This window comes from Sceloporus undulatus, chromosome 1, assembly GCF_019175285.1.
Source record: "Sceloporus undulatus isolate JIND9_A2432 ecotype Alabama chromosome 1, SceUnd_v1.1, whole genome shotgun sequence".
NCBI lineage: Eukaryota > Metazoa > Chordata > Lepidosauria > Squamata > Phrynosomatidae > Sceloporus > Sceloporus undulatus.
In genome coordinates, this window is record NC_056522.1 from 353,437,369 (window position 1) to 353,460,752 (window position 23,384).

A 23,384-nucleotide genomic window follows, 5' to 3' on the forward strand; every position below is an offset into this window, starting at 1 on the left:
CCTAAACTTAGGCATCTTCCTCATGATGTTAAAGTCTAACTTGATATAAAGTTTTCAGAAACCAGTGCATTACTCTTTATGTACTGCATTTTAAAATTACAGCAGCCAGTGCCTGTTGATTTAAAAGCCTTGTATCATTATCAAGTTTTCCAAATATGTCCCCAATATGTCAAAAACATTATGTCAACTCTTTTGCATAATCTGCATAACCAATCATTCTAAAAATTCTAATCTTCTTTAACAAATCACAATGCCTCCATATGGAAATGCAGAGAATCAAGTGGAATTTAAAAGCACCCAGTTTTTCCTAGACTGTTGATAGTAACAACACTTAGCGCCAGTGCAGTGTATTGGTTTGAGCACTGGACTGTTGACGCTGGAGACCAGAGTTTGAATCCCACTGCGTGACCCTGAGCAAGTCATTCACATTCACTGACCCTAAGCAAGTCATTCAGAGAAAAGCAAAGGCAAACCTACTCTTTTAACAAAATCTTGCCAAGACAACCCCATGACAGGTTCACCTTAGGGTCAACATAAGTATGTATGTAAAAAAAAATGACTTCAAGGTATACAACAGCAACAACCAGAAAATGAGTGTAATGGAAACGAAGGATGGGTAGAAAGGAATGCTAAGAACTGGGAGGTGCATTTTGAGGTGTTCATCCATCCATTTCAAGTGCAGGTCCTATAGCCTCACATTTTTGATAGAGGCATATGCCTAGTAAGGATGGACAACTATAGACTTTAAAATGTTGTTGGACTGCAGCTCTCTTCAGTACTAGTCACAATACACAATGGTGAAGGATGCTTGGAGTTGTAGTCCAAAAATATGGACTAGGGACAATGCTTCTCCAACACTCATTTTACACTACTACTCTTTTAACCATAATAGTCAGTGGGAGTGACCTGCAAACTCCTACTCAACCTTCCTACCAGAAATCAGGGAAGAGAAGCAGCAAGAAGAGGAACACCATTATTAGCTACTGCTAAAACACAAGCAGTGCTATGTCCTATTCCAAATTAAAGAAGGTCTGACACAGAAGTGAAACAATTTAACAGAGCAATCATGTATTATTGTCTCTGCCATTAATGAAAGACTTCAACATTCACACAATTGGCAATGGGTGCACATGCCTGCATCCAAGTTACGAAAGTTTGCTGTAATTGTAAGGAAAAAGGAGGCATACTTTAAGACTTCATTCAGACTGCTTGCAGCCTACCTATTATCTTTGCTATAGAATATCACGATGCTCAACCATGACAGTAGATGACGAGCTGCTCAAGTCATTACTAATGTTTGTATATTATGGCCAGTCCTGGTTAGTACTTTGATGGGAGACTGTCAACAAATACCAGGTGCTGCAAACTATAGTTCAGAGGAAGGAACTGCAAAATGACCTCTGAGTACTGCTTGCCTAAGAAAACACAATGAAATATGTAAGGTTGCCAGAAGTCAACAAGCAACATGAAAGCACATACATACATATCATCCTCTGATAGTGTTCAACCAGATTTTCTTACACATACACACTCTCTCTCTCTCTCTCTCTCTCTCTCACACACACACACACCCCAAACAATCAATTTTCATCATAAAATATATCCTCTGAAGTTCATTTGGAGTTAATAGATTATTTGCTGAATTTCCAAGCAAGTTCCCTGGTCAACTCTAATAGCTATGATCTCGTTTTTTAAAAGAAAAAGTGATATTGTCAGTCCTCTGTATCCACTGATACTGTTTCCACTGATTCAATCATCCACAACTTGAAAACATGTATTTTTTTAAAATCCAAAATTCAAACCTTGATATTGCCATTTTATGTAAGAGACATCAATTTACTAAGCCATTGTATATAATGGGACTTGAGCAACCATGGAATCTGGTATCCATGGAGGATTCTTGGAACAAAACCTCAGTGAGTACCAAGGGCCCAGTATAATTCCACATGCATGAGAAGCTGCATTATCTACATCTTCACATGACACCATGACAAGTAATTCAAATAATTTAACAGGATGGAGATTCTTCCAGATCTATAGCAGATCTGCCTCAGAAAACAACCTCTGTCGAAATCAACATAGATCTGATAGGGCACATGCTGAGGTATTAAATTTTAGTCAAAACTTGACTCAAAAAGTTGACTTATCCACAGGTCAAAGTAAGTACTGTACTTTACTTTAACTGTACTTTAACTCTTATTAAAAAAGGAACCATCCCTTGGTGAAAGGTGAGAGTGTAATCTGTCCTGGAAGCACTGGCCCACCATCCAGCCTTTAGGATGAGATAAACAGTATGCCTGCAGGGATTTTATAAATTCTTTAGCATTGTTTTCCTTTGTTTCATCCTTCATCTACCCTAGGTGGGAAAATGGCTGTGTTCTTTGGCTTCATTTTTCTTCACTTCGTCTTTTGTCACATGTCCCTAAATTTTACCGGCTTATCCATGGGTCATATCAAAATCCATAATTTTGGCCCCCAAACCTGCCCTCAACTTATATATGAGGTCAATTTAGAATTGAGTATATACAGTAATTTATGCCCAAGAACACCAGGACATTCGCACTGCAATGTTGTTGTTATTAGCTGCTGTCAAGTTGACTTCAATTTATGACGATCCTATGAATGAGACATCTCCAAGTCACCCTATCACTAACAAACCTACTCGGGTTTTGCAAACTCAGGGTTATGGCTTTGACTCCATCCATCTCTAAAGTGGTCCTCCTTCGTTGCTACTGCCTTCTACCTTACCAAGCCTTATTTTCTTTTATAGTGAGTCATCTTCTCATGATATTATTAATATTATTATTAATTTTATTTTTATCCTGCCTTTCTCCCAAAATGGGACCCAAGGCGGCTAACATACATAAAGCATAACAATTAAAATTGTACAATTAAAATCACAAAAATATAAAAATTATAAATATAAAAATTTAAAACCTACAAAGTTAAAATTAAACAGTCCAAGCCCAACCCTCTCATCTCCCCATAAAATCAAGCCTGCTAGATCTCAAAAGGCCTGTTTAAACAAAAATGTCTTTGCCTGCCAGCAGTGAGGGGGCCAGCCTAGTCTCCTGTGGAAGGGAGTTCCACAGGGAAGGAACAGCCACTAAGAGGGCTCTCTCTCTCTCGGCTTCTCACCAGGCGAGCCTGGGATGGTGGTGGGACTGGGAGAAAGCCTTCTCCTGAAGATCTTAGGGCTCTAGGCGGTTCATATGGGGAGATACGGTCTTTCAAATAGTCTGGACCTAAGCTGTGTAGGTAGGGTTGCTATAACCTGGCGGGGGGTGGGAATTTCCCGCTTTTGGACCGTCTGCACGGTCACGGTACAGTTTGCCCCCCGCCCCCGGGTTTGCCCCCGCCCCCGGGCTTTGTTATTGCGTCGCTATGGCGGCGCCTTTGGCCACTCTTGTGGCCACCACCGCCGCCACCACCATTGCAGCCGTCACTGTGTGGCCTGCTGTGGCTGCTCCTCTGGCCGCTGCCGCTGCCGCCACGGTTTGCCTCTGCAAGCCGGGCCTGCTGCCTGTGCTGAGCCCCGCGCCTCCGCGCGCCCACACTCACATTTAATCTTCCCGGGCGCGCTGGAGGGCCACCTACTATTGGCTGGCAAGCTGGGCCTGGCTGGCCAATAGCGGAACAGCCCGCCCCCTGCTTCAGTAGTCTATGACTGCTGGCAGGGGCAGCGCTGTTCCAGCTCTCTGCCCCATTGGCCGCCCAGGTTAAAGAGGAGGAGCTCTCCTCTGTTTACTTCCTGGGCTGGCAAAGGACTGGAGCGGAGGGCAGCCCCAGCTGCAACAAAAGCGCCAGCAGCAGCAAAAGGGAAAGGAGAGGACCAAAGGTAGGCCTCTCTGGGCCGGGGTGTGTGTGTTTTTGGCTTCCTAGCTGTGTGAGTGTGAGTGAGTTTGCAAGGGACCTTCCACGTTTATTATTATTATTATCATCATCATCATCATCATCATCATCATCATCATCATCATCATCATCCAAAGTCCTAGCTGTGTGAGTGTGAGTCAGTTTGCAAAGGGACCACCATTCCCAGAATTCCATAGCATTCAGCCGAGGCAGTTAAAGTGGTCTCAAACCAGATTATTTCTCCAGTGTAGATGCAGCCCAAGCCTTTTGCCTCTCTTATGCTTGAGATTTCAAAGCCCAGCCCTGGCACCACAACAAACTACAAATCCCAGGATTCCATAGGATGGAGTGATGAGAGTGAAAGCAGTGTGGCAGCAGCCTAAGTGTGCTTAATGCAGTTCTTAACAAGGTCCTACATTTTTAAACCTTGTCCTACATTTCCCCCGGTTTTGAGGTCCTCCGGGATGGCAACCCTATGTGTAGGGCTTTATAGGTCATAACCAGCACTTTGAATTGTGCTCGGAAACAGACTGGTAGCCAGTGAAGCTGTTTCAATACAGGAGTTAAACGCTCCCTGTAACTGGCTCCGGTCAACATTCTGGCCCTGAATTGGCCCCCAACACCTCCACATACCTTAAAAGTTCCTGGAAAACTTTTTTTTTAAAAAAAAGAATCTGTTGAAAATGAAACCGTAAGTCACATGTCACATCAGACATGCTGGTATCTCTGCAATTGCCTGCCCAAAGCTATTCAAACTTTCCACCCTTAGGGCACTACAGAGTGAACCAATCATAAAAATGTTAGCAGAAGAAGGTCAAGTTTGGCATTATCAGCTAGTAAATTACAATACAATTTTATATTGAAATTTAATCCCTCTTTTCAAATTGTTAAATCCGTTGACATTTACATTCCTAGTACAGGGCGAGTCTTCCTTATACAAAATGCTTGGGAATAGAAGTCTTTTAGATTTTTTTCAATTTGGGAATATCTGAGATACCTTGGAGCTGGGACTCAAGTCTAAACACAACATTCATTTATATTTGATATACACCTTATACCCATAGACTGAAGGTAATTGTTGTTGTTAACTGCCCTCAAGTCAATCTCGACCTATGGCAATCCTGTGAATGAGACATCTCCAAGACTCCCTGACCTTCACTGTCCTGCTTAGTTCCTGGAAAGCCATACCTGTGACCTCCCTAATGGAGTCCATTCATCTAGCATATAGCCTTCCACTCTTTTTTTTTCTGTTTTCCTCCACCTTTCCTAACATTATTGTTTTTTCCAACGAGTCGTGCCTTCTCATGATGGGTATGAAGTACGACAGCCTACACAATATTTTTCAATAATTCTGTGCATGAAACTAAGTTTACGTACAAAACAAAGGTGTCAGTAGCTTGCTATCCATGAAAAAGCTTTGGATTTTGGAGCATTTCAGATTTTTGGATAAGGGAGACTCAACCTATAGCAGTGAACTCCACAATTCAGGTTTTCCCTCTAAGGTTAAACACAGGCAGTGGCTCTGAATGTAAGACTCCATCTTCACAGTTTACTGATTCACAGGCTCTAATTGGGGGATTCTGTTTTACATTACTTCCGTAAACAAGCATGCATGTGCACGCACGCACACTCACACACACACATACAAACACATACACAGGCCTCAGAGTTTTTTTAATTCATTCCTGTCCGTTTTTCTCCTCTTGTTCTTCATACCTAACTTGTAACATCTCTCCAAACTCTGCCTTTCCCTTGCACTAAAGATTCTGCAAGACTAAAGTCAACATGAAAGTGGGAGGAGTCTCACTAGAGAATCCTGGTCTATAGTTTGAGAAAGGCTGAAGTAGACAACACTTCCATCATCTGAACAATCATCTAGTCCAAGATAAAGCAGTTCCCTTTGTTCCTACTGACCCGGTTCTATAAATGCATTAGAAAATCTTAGTTGATTTATACTCTGATCAGCTCAGCTGAAGAGAGCTGATTAACCAACAACAGGTTCCTTTAAAATAATTTACAAAACCTGAATGTAGCTTACATCATCTTTCTGGAGTTATTCCTTTCTTACAAAATCACACAGGTAGGAATACTTCCTAAAACACTAACTCATCCATGTCTCTAACAGCAAAGAAAGGATCTCTTTTTCTTCAGGAGTAGTTTTTAATCATATGCAGTCCTAGTCACACTTTCCCAGATGTAAATCCCAGTGAACACAGTGAGATATACATATGCTTATTTAAAATTTATAAAATTAATTGACTAAGATAGCCGAAATCAGGAGATGATTTTAGTTTCTGTATCTTTCAACATTACAAACTATAGCTTCCAAAAAACATCTGAAGCAGGAGATTCAAATCTGCATTCAGATTTAACAAATACAACATATGCTGAAAGAAATAAAATATGGCATACCTTGCGCAAGCATAGTGAACTCCAAAAAGAGTGCTATGTGATAAAGTTCCATAGCTTCTTCAGCTCTTGTCATGCTTGGCTTTCCTGCTACAAGAGCCTGAACTTCACTAAGACTTCCCACTGAAGGACTGCTGTGCAAAATAGAGAGATCCACCAAGTCTGTGTACATACAGTTTAAAATTACTCTCACATATTTTTTTGGTATAATAGATTCATCCAGTATAATTCTTGTTGGAGTCCTTAGCGTTCTATCTGTGATTTCTTCACCAGTCCGTATCCTCCGTTGCAACAAATGCCGAAAAAACGGCGACCGTGATGAAATTATAGCTTTGTGTGCTCTGAGCTCCTCATCTAAGCAGCCCTGACTTCCACCATAAGCTTCAACCAGTTCAGAGTCAGATGCAAAGCTGAGAATCACATCATAGTAACACATATAGTCCAACAGTCCTCGCATATCAACATCCAAAGAATTTGGTGTACCAAATTCCTCACTAAGCTGCATGAGGATGTCAACGTTTTGAAATCTTGAATCCTCCATTCCGAATTCTCCTGTGTATAGGTAGTGTAACAAAGCTGAAAACATGGGCAGGTCTATCCCAGCTGTGTTGATATCCATTATAATCTCTGCACCGTATTCTGGTGAAGAAGAAAGCAGGGTCTTAAAAAATGGGCACCTTGCAGCTAAAATTGCACGATGCACAGGGAAACAAGTCTCTTGAAATATGAGATCTACATCCGTACAATATTTAAACTCGTACAGTTCAGCCATATCCTTCTGTAGTGTTTTGGCTTCTGGTCTTGCCAAACTAGCTTGTAGAGAAAGCTCTTTTAAGGCTGACGTCCCTTCATATTCTTCCACTAATGCATTGACATCTCTAACATCCCAGCCTGAAAGGAGCTCCCGCATCTGCTTGGCATGATCAGCAGACCGGCTAGACTTTCGGCGCTTAATAAATTTCTTTTTGAGGGTAGCAAGGCCAGAGCTTTTCTTCTTCTTGTCTTGAGGTTTTTCATGACCATGGTCAAGGCTATACAGTTTAGATTCACAACCATAGCCTTGATGGGAGTAGGATGATGTTCCTGAAAGGGAAATGAAAGATCTGTGGGGTTACTGTGTGGATTTAATGTGAAAACCTTAAATGAATAAACAACTGTTTCAGGATTGGATATTATTTATGTAAAGCAATTAAATGGCACATGTCCATGTGCTCAAGTGGACTTGCATCAGGGTAGGAATCATACAACCCTCCAGACACTGTTGGGTTGTAACTCATAGCATTCCGTACCATTGGCTAGGGATGCTGGGAAATTGTTGTTGCAAGTCATGAGTGGGAATTGTGCTGCAGAGGTTGTTGAATTCCCACTCATGACTTGCAACAACAATTTACTCAAACACAAATATGAAAACAAAAGGCTTCTAGACAAAGACTAAGGAAGGCAGAAACAGTAGAAATCCTGAAAATCAACAATCCAGGTCTCAAAAGCAACAGATCACGTGGAAATCATTTTAAGTCAGCAGTCACCTTTTAATCTGCATATGTACAAATTCTATATGCTCCTGTTCCTCTGTCCTCATGCCCTGACACTTCTCTATCTTTGAACTTTTCTTAAAAACAGTAGTACTGTCATGATACATTTTAGATCAGAATCATTTCGACTCACTGGCTGTAAACCAGTATCACAGGCAAAAGGATTTCTTTGGAAAGAATTCATTTTAAAAGCCCCTCCCTCTTATTTGCATCAACTACAATAGGAAGAACTGGGCAAGTCCTATATTCCTATCATTTAGTTATAGGGGGGGGGGGGGGGGGGGGAGCTACTGTTCGGTGGTTTCACTATTCCCATCTCTTATAATTTTTCATTCTCCCATTTCCAAAGATTACTTATTTTTGTATATCCAAAGGACAACCAACATACCAAGGAGATTCAAGGAGGAGGAACAGCAGAAAAAACAAGGCATAAAGTAGTGGTGTATTTTACTTGCATCATATATCAATGTACAAAGTCAGCCTGCTTTTCTATGTGCATGATCTGCTGCACATGTAAAGCTGTCTCTGAAGCTAACCCTGAGAACATCAAGATGACATGTAAAACCTTGAACCATTTCTACCCCCACAGCAGGCCAAGAAAACATCACTTATGTTCTTGAACGTGTTGTAGTTTGAACTCCTGAGTTGTGCTTATACAATTAGAACAATAATAGATTAAATTGATGGCATACCATTCCAATTGCATGATGGTTTTCCTAAATTTCGGTACTGCATTTATACTCCTCTGTGTACTTGCCCAGGGATGAAATTTTGGGCCAGCTTTACAGAATTCTAATCTGCTAGCAAATGGAGTTTAAAACATTGAGAGATAAATTTACAGTGTTCTAGATATCATGAGCCACCATGGGGAACAACTCTACAGGCTGGATCTCTGCTTCCCAGCCATGATACTGGGTCCTCTTGCTATTTGGGCATACAAACAGTTTTAAGCGAATTTTGGTAAAAACATTGTTAGAATTCACCAATAACAACTAGTCAAAAAGAAGTCTATAGAGTAGACGCAAATGGAAAGAATAAAAAAGAATAAAAATGCAAAATTTGTTGGTATTTGGCTTGGCCAGTTCTACTTGGCAGGGAAAGCAAATGTGAATGTTCCATTTTTATTATTATAATTCATCCATGGAGCCAGTCATAATCTGACAGATTACATGGTTACTTATCCATCTTCTTGAGAACAGCTCAAAAAGGTAGACATCCATTTTTGGCCTACATCTGTTTAATCTAGAGAAGAGGGCTGTCAAGGAAATTCCTAAAGGCCATATCATTGCTGTTGGTGTAACCAGAAGCAATCACAGGCATCAAGGAGTACCAAAGGGCCACATTTTTTGGTGGCTTGGGTTGTCTGGGGCATTTATAGCCCAAGTTGCTCCAGTTTTTTAATGGTGACTTCAGGGATCTCATAGAGGCATCAAAAAGCTGTTTTAAGGCCACATTCAACCTGTGAGTCATACCTTCTGTATGTACACTGATTAAATTGCAAGCAAGGTACCGTTTTTATATGGAGCAGTATCCACTCCTTCAATATACATAAAAGTCCAACTATCACCCTATCACCCACCTTCATATAAAGACCACCTTACCCCAAACTCTAAACCATTTTAAATGAAAAGATTCTAACAGGACATTGAAAAAAAAATCTCCTATTTCTTCCCTCCCACTCCCAAAACGTGAAGAAAAAGCACTGAAGAAAATGCAAGCTGCAGATACTCAACAGCAAGTGTGGCATTAGGTGATGTTTCCACCGGGTTTTGGATTAATTAACCCCCACATTTTACCCCAAGCAAGAACATTCTCGCTTTTAGATCTAATGGACAACTATGAGATCCTATTTTAATAATGTACTTATTCCAAGTTTATGCCAAAGGCAAAACCTGATTAATACATGGAGATTTAATATCACTGCTATAATTCTGAAATCCCCAGACTTTTACCAGCTTCCAATCCCATGGGGGGAAAACTCATTTTAACTAAATGTCTCCTCTTTCTAATCTGACCTTTTCTTTCATGGCAGCAAAAAGAAAAGTTAAAATACTTTATCCATGAAAAACTGGTCAGCAAAATGCTGTGAACTTTAAAATGTTTTCCATACACCACAGCCTCCCCATGGTTTTCAGTCAATGGTATTTTAAAAATAAATGTCTTCCCAAAAGAATCATCTTGAATATTGTTCATGTCTATTACTAAAAAGCATACAGATTTTACTCATGAGACTATGGGTCGAAACAGATCTCTTTGCCATCCAGGACTTATTTATTTATTTATTTATACTTCACTCTTCAGCAACAAAGGCTCTCAGAGCAGCTTACAATTTTTTAAAATTAGACAGTTCCCTACCCTCAAGCTTACAATCTAAAAAACTTCAGCATGAGAGCTACAGAATGCATGATATATTCCTCTCAAATACAAATTCTACTGAATAGTTACTGAGCACATCCAATGGAGGCCAGCCTTTGTTTATGATATAATAATAATAATAATAATAACAACAACAACAACAACAACAATAATTTTTATTTCTATCTTCCCGCCTCTCCCCATGGATCGAAGTGGGATCACAACAAGGTTAAAATCACAAAGTTAAAATTACAACAACATTAAAACCACAATAAGATAAAAACATAAAACATAAAAAACATCAAATCTAAAAACAATAGCATCCATCAATCAAGGGGTCAGCTGGACTCGTTCCATAGTAATGTTCTTCATAGGAGGTCAGGAGGATAAGCACGGCGAAAGAGTTCTGTCTTTACCGCCTTCTTAAAGATTTCTAGAGATGTAATAAGGTGGGTCTCTTCTGAGAGTCCATTCCAAAGTCTGGGGGCCGCTATACTAAATGCCTTCAGGGAAGTAGAAACATGTTTGGATGATGGTATTTCCAACAAATTCTTCCCACTTATTCTAAGAGTGCAGGGCAGATTATATAGGGAGATGCGTTCCCATAAGTAACCCGGACCCAAGCCATGTAGGGCTTTAAAGGTAATGACCAACACCTTGTACTGTGCCTGGAAGCTAATTAGGAGCCAGTGTAGATCTTTCAAGATAGGTGTTATATGGTCAACTCTCAAAGTTAGTGACCAGCCTGGCTGCCGCGTTTTGCACTAATTGAAGCTTCCGAACTTGATACAAGGGTAGCCCCATGTAGAGCGCATTGCAGAAATCGAGACGAGAGATTACCAGTGTCAGGGATTTGAAGGGTTAAAACACAGCACACAGGGAAATGCTTGATGTGTGTGTGTTTGGCCATGAGCATTCAGCAGAATGACAAGGCTGATCAGCACAGCTGAAGCTCATTGGCTCAAGGACACTTCAGTGTCCAAGTGCACGTAGCCATGGATGATGAAACATGTGTCTGGATTGCACAGGAGACACATGACATGGTTACACACCTGAACTCACTGGGTTTGGGAGACCACATGGTCTGGAGACTATATAAACCCAGGGGTTGCAAGGGATAGCTTGTGGGTTTGAAGTAGGAGTTGGATTGGTATGTTTCGGAGTTTTAGAGATCTGGTTTTGTATTATAGCAGTGTTAATAAAGAGCACTTTGGGGACTTTGTTTCTCTGGTGGTTTATCAGAAGAAGCTACAGCATCGGTTTGCTGTGTGTCCCCGGAGGTTCCTGCATTGCTGCAGTTCCTGGAAGACATCCAGTTGCTGTCATCCCAATTGGACTTTGGAGCCACGCTTCAGCTTCTGGAAATTGCCAGCTCTGCTACAAGGGTCCGATTTAACCCCAGGACTTGTTTGAGTTGCTGACAGTGGTTGTTAGACCCCAGCAGTTGCGCTGACAGCCAAAGTGTGTACTACAGCTTCAAGGTCCCTTCGGTCGAGGTAGGGTCGCAGTTGTTGTATCAACCGAAGTTGGTACCAAGCACTTCTGGCCATCGCATCCACTTGAGGTGACAAACGTAAAGACAGATCCAGAAGTACTCCCAAACTGTGAACTTCATCCTTCAAGGGAAGTGTGATCCCATCAAGGAGTGGTGGACAAATTTCCGTGGACTTGAATGGCGGACTTGATGCTCCGCAGAGGGGAAACTCGCCATTGAGGTGAATGGAGCCCGCTCCTGCAGTGCCCACCCTATGCTTGTGTGCAGGAGCGCACCCCATTCATTTCAACAAGGCTTGATTCTCTGCGAGTCTCCTAACTCGTGGTGGTGGGGTTGTCTGGAACAGAACCCCCACAAATTAGGAGGGGAAACTAGTACTTTGAGTATTTATTTGATTAATGGTTGTCACAAACCTGAAACAACTGCAGTAATGATTCAAATATTAATTGTACATTAACACAATATGTAATGTGGCCCTATGTTTAGTATGAGTCAACTTCATTGGGTGACTTCAAGCTCTAGTACTAATGAAGGAGAAAACATTATCTCTATCTACTTCTTCCACGCTGTTCTGATTTTATAAGCTTTTCCATTCATGTGCTCAATACCTCTGAGAGAAATCTGACAGGCTTGCACAATGCCACCCAATAAGCTTCATGCTTGAGCAGGAATTATAAATCTTCCCAGACCAGGTTCAATCTCTTGCAAAACTGGTATTTACTGCAAACTTGGTTTAGAACTTCTGTAGATAAAAACAAAGCTATACAAAATTCTGCTATGGTGTGGCAGCTGAAAGCAAGCAGAGCTGACAATATGATAGCAGTTTCAGCAATGCAGACTACTGTTCAGTGGAAAGTGTGCAAACTCACCAATTTTTCAAACAGTAGCTATTCTCTTAAGCGCACTGAGTTTGTCATTCTTCACTGCAGATATCAGAGGAAGAAATGTGCTACACAAATACACAAACTAAAAGTTAATAAATATAAATTCTTATCTATAAATGTCTGTTGTGCCTGAGAATATCAGAGGAAGAATTATGCTATACAAATACACAAACTAAAAGTTAATAAATATAAATTCTTACCTATGAATGTCTGTTGTGCCTGAGAATTTCCCCCTACCCTTGGGGAACACGAATGAGGGTAGTTCGAAGCATTAGCACCCATTTTCTTCAGTCACTCAGGCATTCCATTTGCGGACTCATCAGCGCACAATCCCATAATCCATCATAAAAGTTATGACACAATTCAGGCGGGATCTTTGCCTCCATTTCTGAACAGAAAAAAACAAAAAATCATTACTATTTTTAACAAATACACAGTTGCATTAAAATGTGTTTAACAGTATACAATTATTATTGCTGCTTATTCATTTAGATTCTGCCTTTTCCTAATAATAGAGATTCAAAGAAGTTCACAAAAAATTAAATACAATTAAAAGCATCTACAAAGACATAAGTTAAAACACATTTTTATTAAAATGCAATTAAAGCACAACATTAAACTCTTGAAAATGGATCCATTAAAAGACAAAAACATAAGCAAAACAACATACCATTAAAAGACTTTGTAGTCAATTCCTAAAAGCTTGCTTAAGCAGCGAGATTTTTATTTGCTTACTGAAGGATAGAAAGGAGGGGGCCTGAAAAGGGAGTTCCAAAGCCTGGGAGCAATAATCAAACGTGTGTGGAAAAGTGGTGGGACCAAGAGATGATTCTCTCCTGGATATCATAAAGCCTAGGCAGGCTCATATTGGAAGATAGTCCTTCAGACAGCCTGGTCTCAAGCTATATAAGCCTTTATAGGTCAAAGCAAGCACTTTTAATTAGGCCCCTGGAAGCCAGCAGAGCTCTTGCAACAAGGGAGTTGTATGCTTCTTTTAGCTAGTTCTTTAATTATTTGGTTGCAGCTCTCTTTGGAACAAAGTGTGCTTGCACACACCTTCAAGTTACCTGTTGACTTATGGGGACTCCATGACTTTCATTGGAATATTATGGAAGGCGAAAGGGATGGAGAAAATAGTCAAACTGACGTAGAAGAAACAAGACAAATTGTGCAAGGACCCAACAGTGGGAGGCAAAAAAACTTGCATAAGCAGCAAGTAAATGGGACCCATGGTCTGCGATGTCTCTACACTAATGCACAGAGCATGGGAAATAAGCAAGATGAACTCCTAGTACAACAAAACAAATATAACAGGCATCACTGAAACCTGGTGGGATGAGTCTCAGAACTGGAATGTAGAAATAGAGGGGTATAGCCTTTTTAAGAGAAACAGGCCAAACAAGAAAGGAGGAGGAATAGCACTATATGTCAGAGATATTTACACCAGTAAAGAGATCCAGGACATCAATACTGGAAGCCAGGTGGAGAGCATACGGATAAAAATTAAAGGGGAGGGAAACAAAAAGGATATTATGGTGGGAGTCTACTACAGACCCCCCAGTCAGATGGAGGAATTGGATGACGCCTTTCTAGAACAGATGACTACACACTCAGAAAGGAGAGATGTAGTACTGATGGGTGACTTCAACTATCCTGATATTTGCTAGAATTCAAACCCAGCCAAATCCTCAAGGTCTAGCAAATTCCTCACTTGCCTCGAAGACAATTTCATTTTCCAAAAGGTGGTAGAGGCAACAAGGGGGCCAGCTATTTTGGATCTGATCCTAACCAACAAGGATGACTTGGTTAATGGGGTGCAAGTGGTGGGATTCTTAGGTGGAAGTGACCATGTTCTCCTGGAGTTTGTTATACAGTGGAAAGGAGAAACCAGGCATAGTCAGACACGCATCCTAGACTTTAGGAGAGCTGATTTCAGTAAACTTAGAGAAGTATTGAGGGCGATCCTGTGGTCAGAAATACTAAAAGAGAAGGGAGTTCAGGATGGATGGGAGTTTCTCAAAAGGGAGATACTGAAGGCACAATTTCAAACAGTTCCAGTGAGGAAGAAAAATGGGAGGTGTCTCAAGAAACCAGGATGGATGACTAAGGCCCAGAACAGACGAGCCCTTTGCGGCACGCCCATGACATGCTAGGGTTGCTTGGGGGAGGGGTGTGCACACACCCCGCAACCCTAGCACATCATGGGTGTGTCCAAGCTGCATGGCACCATCCAGATGGTGCGCGCAGCAATGACGTGCCAGCGGCACAGCATCCAAACGGCGCTGCGCCACTGGCACATCATCACACCGTTGCTGGCGCTTTGGCTGTCCAACAGTGCCATGTAATTTGGTTGCTACGGCACTGCTGCGGATCAAGGAGAGCGCCGGTTTTTGGTGCTCTATACTGCGCCTAAGGAACTTTCAACTGAGCTAACTTTTAAATGGAACATGTATAAGAAATGGAAAAAAGGAGAAATCACCAAAGGGGAATTCAAACAAATAGCAAGCACATGTAGGGGTAAAGTCAGAAAAGCTAAAGCACAGAATGAACTCAGGCTTACTAGAGAGGTTAAGAACAACAAAAAGGGCTTTTTTGGATATGTCTGCAGCAAAAGGAAGAAGGAAATGGTAGTGCCACTACGTGGAGAAGATGGCAAAATGCTAACAGAAGAAAGAGAAAAGGCAGAATTACTCAACACCTTCTTTGCCTCTGTCTTCTCAGAAAAGGAAAAGGGTTCTCAACCTGAGAAAAATGGAGCAGAGGACAGAATAGGGGAATTTCAGCACAGAATAAGAAAAGAGATAGTACAGGAATACCTTGTTAATCTAAATGAATATAAGTCTCCAGGACCAGATGAACTACATCCAAGAGTATTAAAAGAACTGGCAAATGTAATATCGGAGCCATTGGCAATAATCTTTGAGAACTCCTGGAGAACAGGAGAAGTGCAACAGACTGGAGGAGGGCAAACACTGTCCCCATCTTCAAAATGGGAAAAAAGAGGATCCCAACAATTATCGTCCAGTTAGTCTGACATCAATACCAGGAAACATTCTAGAGCAGATCATTTAATAGAAAGTCTGTGAACATCTAGAAGGCAATTCCATAATCACAAAGAGTCAACATGGGTTTCAGAGAAACAAGTCTATCTTGACTTCAGTAAGGCCTTTGACAAAGTTTCCCATGACCTTCTTGCAAACAAGCTTGTAACATGTAGGTCAGATAAGGTGGATTTGTAATTGGTTGACCAGCCGAACCCAAAGGGTGCTCAACAATGGCTCCTTCTCATCCTGGAGAGAAGTGACCAGAGGGGTCCCACAGGATTCTATCCTGTGCCCAGTGCCATTCAACATCTTTATCAATGACTTGGATGACAGAATTGGGGGCATACTTATCAAATTTGCAGATGACACGAAATTAGGAGGAATAGCTAATACCCCTGAGGACAGAATCAAACTTCAGAATGACAATAGATTAGCAAAGCTGGGCCAAAGCTAACAAAATGAAATTCAACACGGAGAAATGTAAGGTACTGCACTTAGGGCGGAAAAATGAAGCACACAGATACAGGTTGGGGGACATCAGGCTGAACAAGACTACATGTGAAAGGGATCTGGGAGTCCACGTAGACCACAAGTTGAATATGAGTCAACAGTGTCATGCAGCAGCTAAAAAGGCCAATGCAATTTTAGGTCTAAATCAAGACAAGTAATAGTGCCACTGTATTCTGCTTTGGTCAGGCCTCACCTGGAATAGTGTGTCCAATTCTGAGCACCACAATTAAAAAAGAACACTGAGAAATTGGAGCGTGTCCAAAGAAGGGCGACTAAAATGGTGAAGGGTCTAGAAACCATGTCCTATGAGGAACGACTTAGGGAGCTGGGGATGTTTAGCCTGGAGCAGGGAAGGTTAAGAGGTGATATGATAGCCCTGTTTATATATCTGAAGGGATGTCATATTGAGGAGGGAACATGCTTGTTTTCTGCTGCTCCAGAGAACAGGACCCGGAACAATGGATGCAAGCTACAGGAAAAGAGATTCCACCTCAACATTAGGAGGAACTTTCTGACAGTAAGGGCTGTTCGACAGTGGAACACACTCCCTCAGAGTGTAGTGGAGTCTCCTTCCTTGGAGATCTTTAAACAGGGGCTGGATGGTCATCTGTCGGGGATGCTTTGATTGAGAGTTCCTGCATGGCAGGAGATTGGACTGGATGGCCCTTGTGGTCTCTTCCAACTCTACGATTCTATGATTCTAGATCCGTCATGGCGAACCTATGGCACTCGTGCCACTCGTGCCATTTCGCCGGGCCCGGGGCAAGGGAGAAGGCGGAACGGGCATGTGCCCGTTCCGCCTCCTCCCTGCCATTTTCGGGCCTCCCGCTGTCTCTCTGAGAAAGCCAGAAAATGGCACCTGGAAGGAGGAGACAGAGGCACACACGTCTGTCTCCTCCTCCTCTCCCGGCTTCTCTTCGCTCTGCGCGAAAGGACTGCATGGAGCCCTTTCGCGGGGAGCGAAGGGCCGAGAAGACGGCTGGGACGCGTGCCCAGCCGCCTCCTCTTGCCTTTCTCTTCGCTCCCTGCGAAAGGCTGAGGAGAAGGCGGCTGGGACGCGTGCCCAGCCTCCTTCTCCTGCCTTTCCCTTCTTTTGCCGGCCTCTGACGGCCCCAGAAGGGACCCTCAGGGGCCGGCAAAAGCCGGAGGACGGCCCGCCATCCTCCACGGCCCTTTTGCCGGCCTCTGACGGCCCCTGAAGGTACCCTCAGGGGCCGGCAAATGCCGGGGCAGGAGCCAGAGGCGCCTCCCTCTGAAAAGGGGGCAGAAGCCCCACCCCTGGAGGGTGGAAGCCCCACCCCCAGCATGCGAACTGAAAAAGGTTTGCCATCACTGTTCTTAGTTTTCTCAGAGCTGGTTTTGCCAGTTCCTTGTTCTGAAATATAGCCTACAGGGATGACCCTGCTATACTTCCACAGTCAGACAAAATTTGTGTCCTTTGGGGTATTTAGGCCCATTAGAGTGATCAAAATGAAACATTACTAAGACAACTATGGTCAAACCAGACATTTCCAGGAATAGGCACAGTGAGCACAGTAGTGCAAACCAACTCATGGGATACTGCTGAAACCTGGCTGTGTTCAGGAACGACCGAAAGCTACAAATCTGAAACTTTGGGGGATAGCCCCATCCAGCCCAGGCCGAATCTCAATTTCCTGATATGATTTTTTACTGACCAGTTACATATCTATCTTGTGCTTCAATTTGTTTACTAACATCCAGTCTCTTACTGCTGCCAGACATTGGTTAGTATGAAAACAGCTTCCTCAGAGTTAGATGGAATGAAGGCACAGAGATGGGTGTCATCAGTAACAATGGCAACAATGGATCCCAAACACACCAGACAACCTCCCCAAAATACAGTAGACCCTTGTTATATGCTGGGGTTTCATTCCAAGATCCCCCATGGATAACAAAATCCATGGTTGCTCACGTCCCATTAAATATAATGGCATAGCAAAATGGTTTCCCATATGGTGTCCATAAAATGGAGACCCATATTATGAAGACATACACACACATATATAGTTGGCCCTTCTTATACACTGATTTTTTTATACACGGATTCAAGCTTCCACGGTTTGAAAATGTTCAAAAAAAATATAAATTTCAAATATCAAACCTTGATTTTTCATTTTTTATAAGGAAATTGAAGACAGCAAAGAGCTTTGAGGGACTCCACAGGACAACATCCAAGGAGCGGAATTGAAATCCCCCAGCACTCCCTTCTGGTCATTCCCCTCTAGAAAAAAATGGAACCACTGCAAGACCAACAGAGATATACGCACCCTACCCAGATCCTGGTGTAGATCATCCATAAAGGTGACCAAAGGCATCACGGTCCCTTAACCAGTCCTGAAGCTAAAATGAATTGGATCTAGAAAACCATTTTACTAATGAACCTCTGGAATTGTAAGGCTACCATATGTGCCATTATCTTGCCCCAAAACAGAATACTGGATACTGGCTGACAGTTATCATATTGAGGGAAGGGATCCCACCCCCTCCCCAGCATGCCAGAACAGGTCTTGTAATAACCTTCTTGGGGCCTGTTGAAACTCTGTGTTGCTGTAGAGCAAGCGTGGGCAAGTGTGGAAAGCTTGGGGACCACATTAGCTGCCTAGGAGAATTTGGGGTCACACATGATCCTGTCTCCACATAAAATAGGATAACAGGAAACTATTTTTGCCTCTAGGGGTTTGAGTGCATTCTACCAATTTGTTTGTTGTTTCCAAAAGGCCTCCTCTCCTGGAGGGCAAAAATGGCTTGGGTGCTGCATGCGCCCACAGCGGCACTGTACCCAGTCACTAAGGGTGCCGAAGTTGACCATACCAGGGGACACTCAAGGGGGGGGGGGTGACCCACTGCTCCTCAACATCTACATTTTGGCAGAAAACAGGCTGTGACACTTTGCCTGTATCTCTTTAAAATCTGAAGAGCTGGTGTGAGGGGGTGGATCGTGCAAGGAGAAGGAGAGGCCCTGGGTTATTTTTAATTAATTTTTATTGGTTGATTTTTAAAATAAAATAAAATTTAAATGTTATTTTTAATATTTCTTTAAAATTATCACATTTTACCAAATTTCTCTTTAACCCATGAAATATGTACAGTATAAGTAACACTTTGTTTGAACAGCGCTGTGTATAATTACATGCTTTGAAATAAAGTTTATAATAAATAATAATAATAATAATAATAATAAAATTTTGTTTGTATGTGATATTTAAAGGATAATTTATTTTGCCAGTTTGTTTATGTAACACACTATTACCATTACATTCAGTGCTATACGGGAATTAGGATTTCTGATGTAATTAGTACAAAACTTACTAAGGACTCTGTATGGTTTGGTATGGGGGAAGTCAATGGGAGGGGGTGACACTATGAGTTCGTACCTGGTGACACCAACCTAGTGACTCCTCTTATCCTATTTAATGAGCCAGGGGGGATAAGGGGCAAGAATATATATGATGGCTTTCACTTCTTCAAGGATTCTGTTCAGTGGATAAAAGAACAGTCATCATTCACCATGAATTTTATATTAGCAAAACTGCATCTTTGGGAAACTTTTACCATAAAAACAAGTTCACATTAAAAAATTACCAGCTTTTATGCATACCTTGACAAACACATTAAAAGAATGGATACATGAGGTTTTGGAGATATATGAAGACATTCCACTTCCTAGAACTTATTTTAAATTGCGCAGGTGCAGATTTTTTACAAACTCATCCCTACCTAAGAGTGCTGTTTTAAACTCAGTCTACTTTGCATAGAATACAAGATGCATGTGATGGAAGTCAATTTTACACAGATGCAATAACTGGAGTCTCTTAGCCTACAACGTATGGTATCGCATTACACAGCATGTATGATCTTGTACACAAACAAGGAGGCACTCCTTCCCTTATAGCAATTTGAGGCTCAAAAGCTCACAATAAACATAGACTGAGCGGTGAAAAAAAAGCAAGTAATCTTAAGATAGTGGACAATTTAGGCATGAGGCAACAGGATCACACGCCCTGTATGTGGGCAAGTAGAAACACACTCTCCGAGAAATGAATCATCACTTATACAGAATGCCAGCTTTCTCTTGCAGCAAAACTTTAATTCAGTTTAAAAAAACATTGAAACACATACGTTGGACCCGGTATCCGCTGGGATTGGTCCAGGACACCCCCTGGATGCAAAATCTGTGGATGCTCAGGTACATGAAATACAATGGCATAGTGAAATGGTATCCTATAATAAAATGGTAAATCAATTTGCTTTTGGGAATTTAAAAGGTTTCAATCAATGATGGTTAATCCATGGATAAGGAGGCTGACTGTATGTCTATAAAATTTCCACTGGCCACCAAACTAATATAGTCTATGCAATGGGCATGGATCCAGGAACCTCAAGTAGAGATTGTAGCTCGTGGCAGAGCAGGAGGTTCAACTTCCATTCCTCAGCATCCCTAGATAGGCGCAAGAAAACCCTGGAGGTTTCTGCCAGTTACTGTCACACTCGTGATCTAGATGGATCAAAGGTCCATCATTCCTATATACCTACTTGCCCTCCGTGTAGGGCAAGTTCTATGTGCCTACTCGCCCCTTCCTAGAACAACACATGTCGTTGCTTAACTAAATTTAGGAAACCTGTTTCTCAAGAGTTACTGGCGGTGAGAAAAATCAAGTTCTTGCATTTCAGTTCCCTGCAGGAGGAAGGAGGCAGGTGGCAATTTAACTTTAGATCTAGCTTTGTGCACCTGCAAAGGATCCTTTCCAGACATCTCAAATGTTCTATACTATGTAAATAAAATGTTAAGTTTAAAACTAACAGGAGACTGAAACTGCCATAGCTTTTGAAGGAAGGATGTGTTCAAATTCATGATTCATTTTTTCTAGTCATGAGTTTTGAAGTCACGAATGAAAAGGTGGGCATGGGACTACATATTTGTTGATTTTCCATGTGTTTCAAAAAACAGGGACAGCTAGCTTTTCCCTTAACTTAATCTATGGGTTATAGATGGCTGAGACTAAAACACATTCCTTAAAAAAACCCACCACAACTCTGGCCCCTTTGCTTTAAATTCCATAGCTATGGCAGATTTAGCTATGTCTTTGAAAACTGAAACCCATGAGATTTGTTAGTGCTGGCATCATAGATTTTCATTTTTATAGATTCATCTGGAAGGTTACTGCAAATAGCACTACAATAGAACGCTGCTTTATTCCATGTCAGGCTATTTGTCCATCTCGCCCAGTACAGTATTTACTTCTCATTTATATCCTGGGTTTTGTGTCAAAAGAACTGTATTCCTACTTTTCTGGTAAAGGCTCTGCAGAACTCAAGCAGAGAGAGCATCATCCTGTCAACTGTCATCTGATTTTTTTAACTGAAGGTACTGATTAAACCTGGGGATTTCTACATGTGGTCATTCTTTATGTAAAGCAAAAGCAGGGGACCTTTGCTCCCCCATACTGTTTCCGGGCTTAATTCCTGTGCTACAGCTACAGTATTGGAGTTTGGCAAAGACCTTTAGAGGTCAAAGGTTCTCGTACTTCTGATGGAAAAATATCTGCTCTAATTTAAGCTATTTTAGTCACATCTCTAACTACAGCACTTCAACCTTTCAGTCTCATGCATCAGATACCTTGCAAACAGGTATAAAAATTAGATAGTGGGTTAAAAACCGATAATCCATACAGTTTTTTCCCCATGTACCACTTAAAAATGCTAAAATACAGAAACAGTCACCTTTCCTCTAACTCTTTGACCATTTTGCCCCTGTCTCTGTACACACTTCTTCTTCCAAGACTAGACCTCCGCCCTGGTTTACCCCCAACAATTCGTTCTCTCGGCTGCTCTAGGCGGCCGAACGTCTTTTGAGAAAGTCCAAAGAGTGGCTGTTTTATCTTTCAAATTTGTTTTCTCCTTCTCACGCGCTGTCTATAGCAAAAACAGAATTATTACCAAATCATTGATATCACCAATGGAGGTGCGCCCGCAGTGTTTGTTCCATCTTCAACACTTTGCTTAAACCTCCCTCTCATCTGTCTACTTCATCATTCTCTCCCATGACTTTGCTCTCTCTTAGATTACCACGTATTCGCTCTGAGAAGTCCCTCCCGATGTCTTTTTGCTCTTAATCTTCCTATCGCCCTCGTTAAAAAATTTCTGTGTTTTCCCTCCGCCTCTTTGGATGAACCTTTACACTTTGAACTCTTCCAAACCTGCAAAATGTCCTCTGATCCAATTCCTACTCCTCTCCTAATCTCTATAGCTCCCTCTTTCTGCCTCGCTTCTCCCATATCTTCCATCTCTCCTCTCTCTAAAGGCTCCTTCCGTCGGACTTCACATGCTCCATTTCCCCAATTCTGAAAAAACTTCTCTTTGACCCCTCCTCTTTTGTCTAGCTATCGTCCGATTTCTCTTCTGCCCCCTTCTTCTAAGGTTTTGGAACGGGTTGTTTATTCGCGCTGTCTGTGGTTTCTGAAAACCAACTCCATCCTTGATCCCTTTCAGTTGGTTTCCGCCCAAGGCATTCCATAGAGACAGCTCTCACTAAGTCTCAAATGGACCTTTTACAGCCTGCCAAGGTCTATGGCCTTACTTCATCCTTCTCGATTTGTCTGCGCCTTTGACACTGCTGATCACTGTCTTTCTAGTGGATTACTTTCGACATTGGGTTCTCAGACTCTGTTCTCAACTGGTTTAGATCTTACTTGTCTGGCAGATCTTTTGCAGTAAGTTGCAGTTGAGGGGGTCAGACTTCTTCTCTGTTCCCTTATTTTGGAGTTCCCCAGGGCCTCTGTTGTGGGTCCCTTCTGTTTTCTCTCTACACACATGTCCTTAGGAAAACTCATTAAGCTCTTTTGGTTTTTTCCTACCATTCTCTATGCGCTGACACCCAGCTGTATCTTCTGCCCCTGACCTTTCTCGCACGGCTTGAACAGCAAGTCTGTCCTGCCTCACAGCTGTCTCGCAGTGGAGCGCCATCGCGTTTGAAGCTCAACATGTCCAACGACGGAGCTTCTTGTCTTTCCTCCTAAGCCCAACTTCAACACTGCCTTTTCTGTCTCTCGTGACAACATTCCATTCAACCAGTCCAGCAAGCGCAGTCTTGGTTTTATCTGATTCTTCTCTGTCATGTATCCCTCAGATCCGACCACAGCCAAGGCTTGTAGATTCTTTTTGTACAATATGCCAAAATTGACCATATCCTCTTCCGCCTGCACTGCCAAGTCCTTGGTCCATGCCCTATGATCTCCCAACTTGTTACTGTAAGTCCTCCTGGCGGGCTTCCTCTTTCTCACCT

At 42.1% G+C, this 23,384-nt stretch overlaps 1 protein-coding gene across 2 annotated transcripts in view; it reads right to left on the minus strand.

Annotated features, from left to right (window-relative positions):
* Window positions 1–23,384, minus strand: part of BTBD7 (BTB domain containing 7) — a 112,280-nt gene that overhangs the window by 50,875 nt on the left and 38,021 nt on the right. Inside the window, exons 1-3 of one of the 2 annotated variants that reach the window (XM_042469910.1) lie at window positions 13,198–13,263; window positions 12,728–12,915; window positions 6,265–7,344 (exon numbers count right to left, since the gene is read on the minus strand). In XM_042469910.1, coding sequence (XP_042325844.1) covers window positions 6,265–7,344; window positions 12,728–12,809 — 1,162 coding nt within the window. In that variant the 5' untranslated portion in view covers window positions 12,810–12,915; window positions 13,198–13,263. Of the gene's footprint in view, window positions 1–6,264; window positions 7,345–12,727; window positions 12,916–13,197; window positions 13,264–23,384 lie in introns of those variants that run through there. The other variant, XM_042469901.1, reaches the window with a different exon arrangement.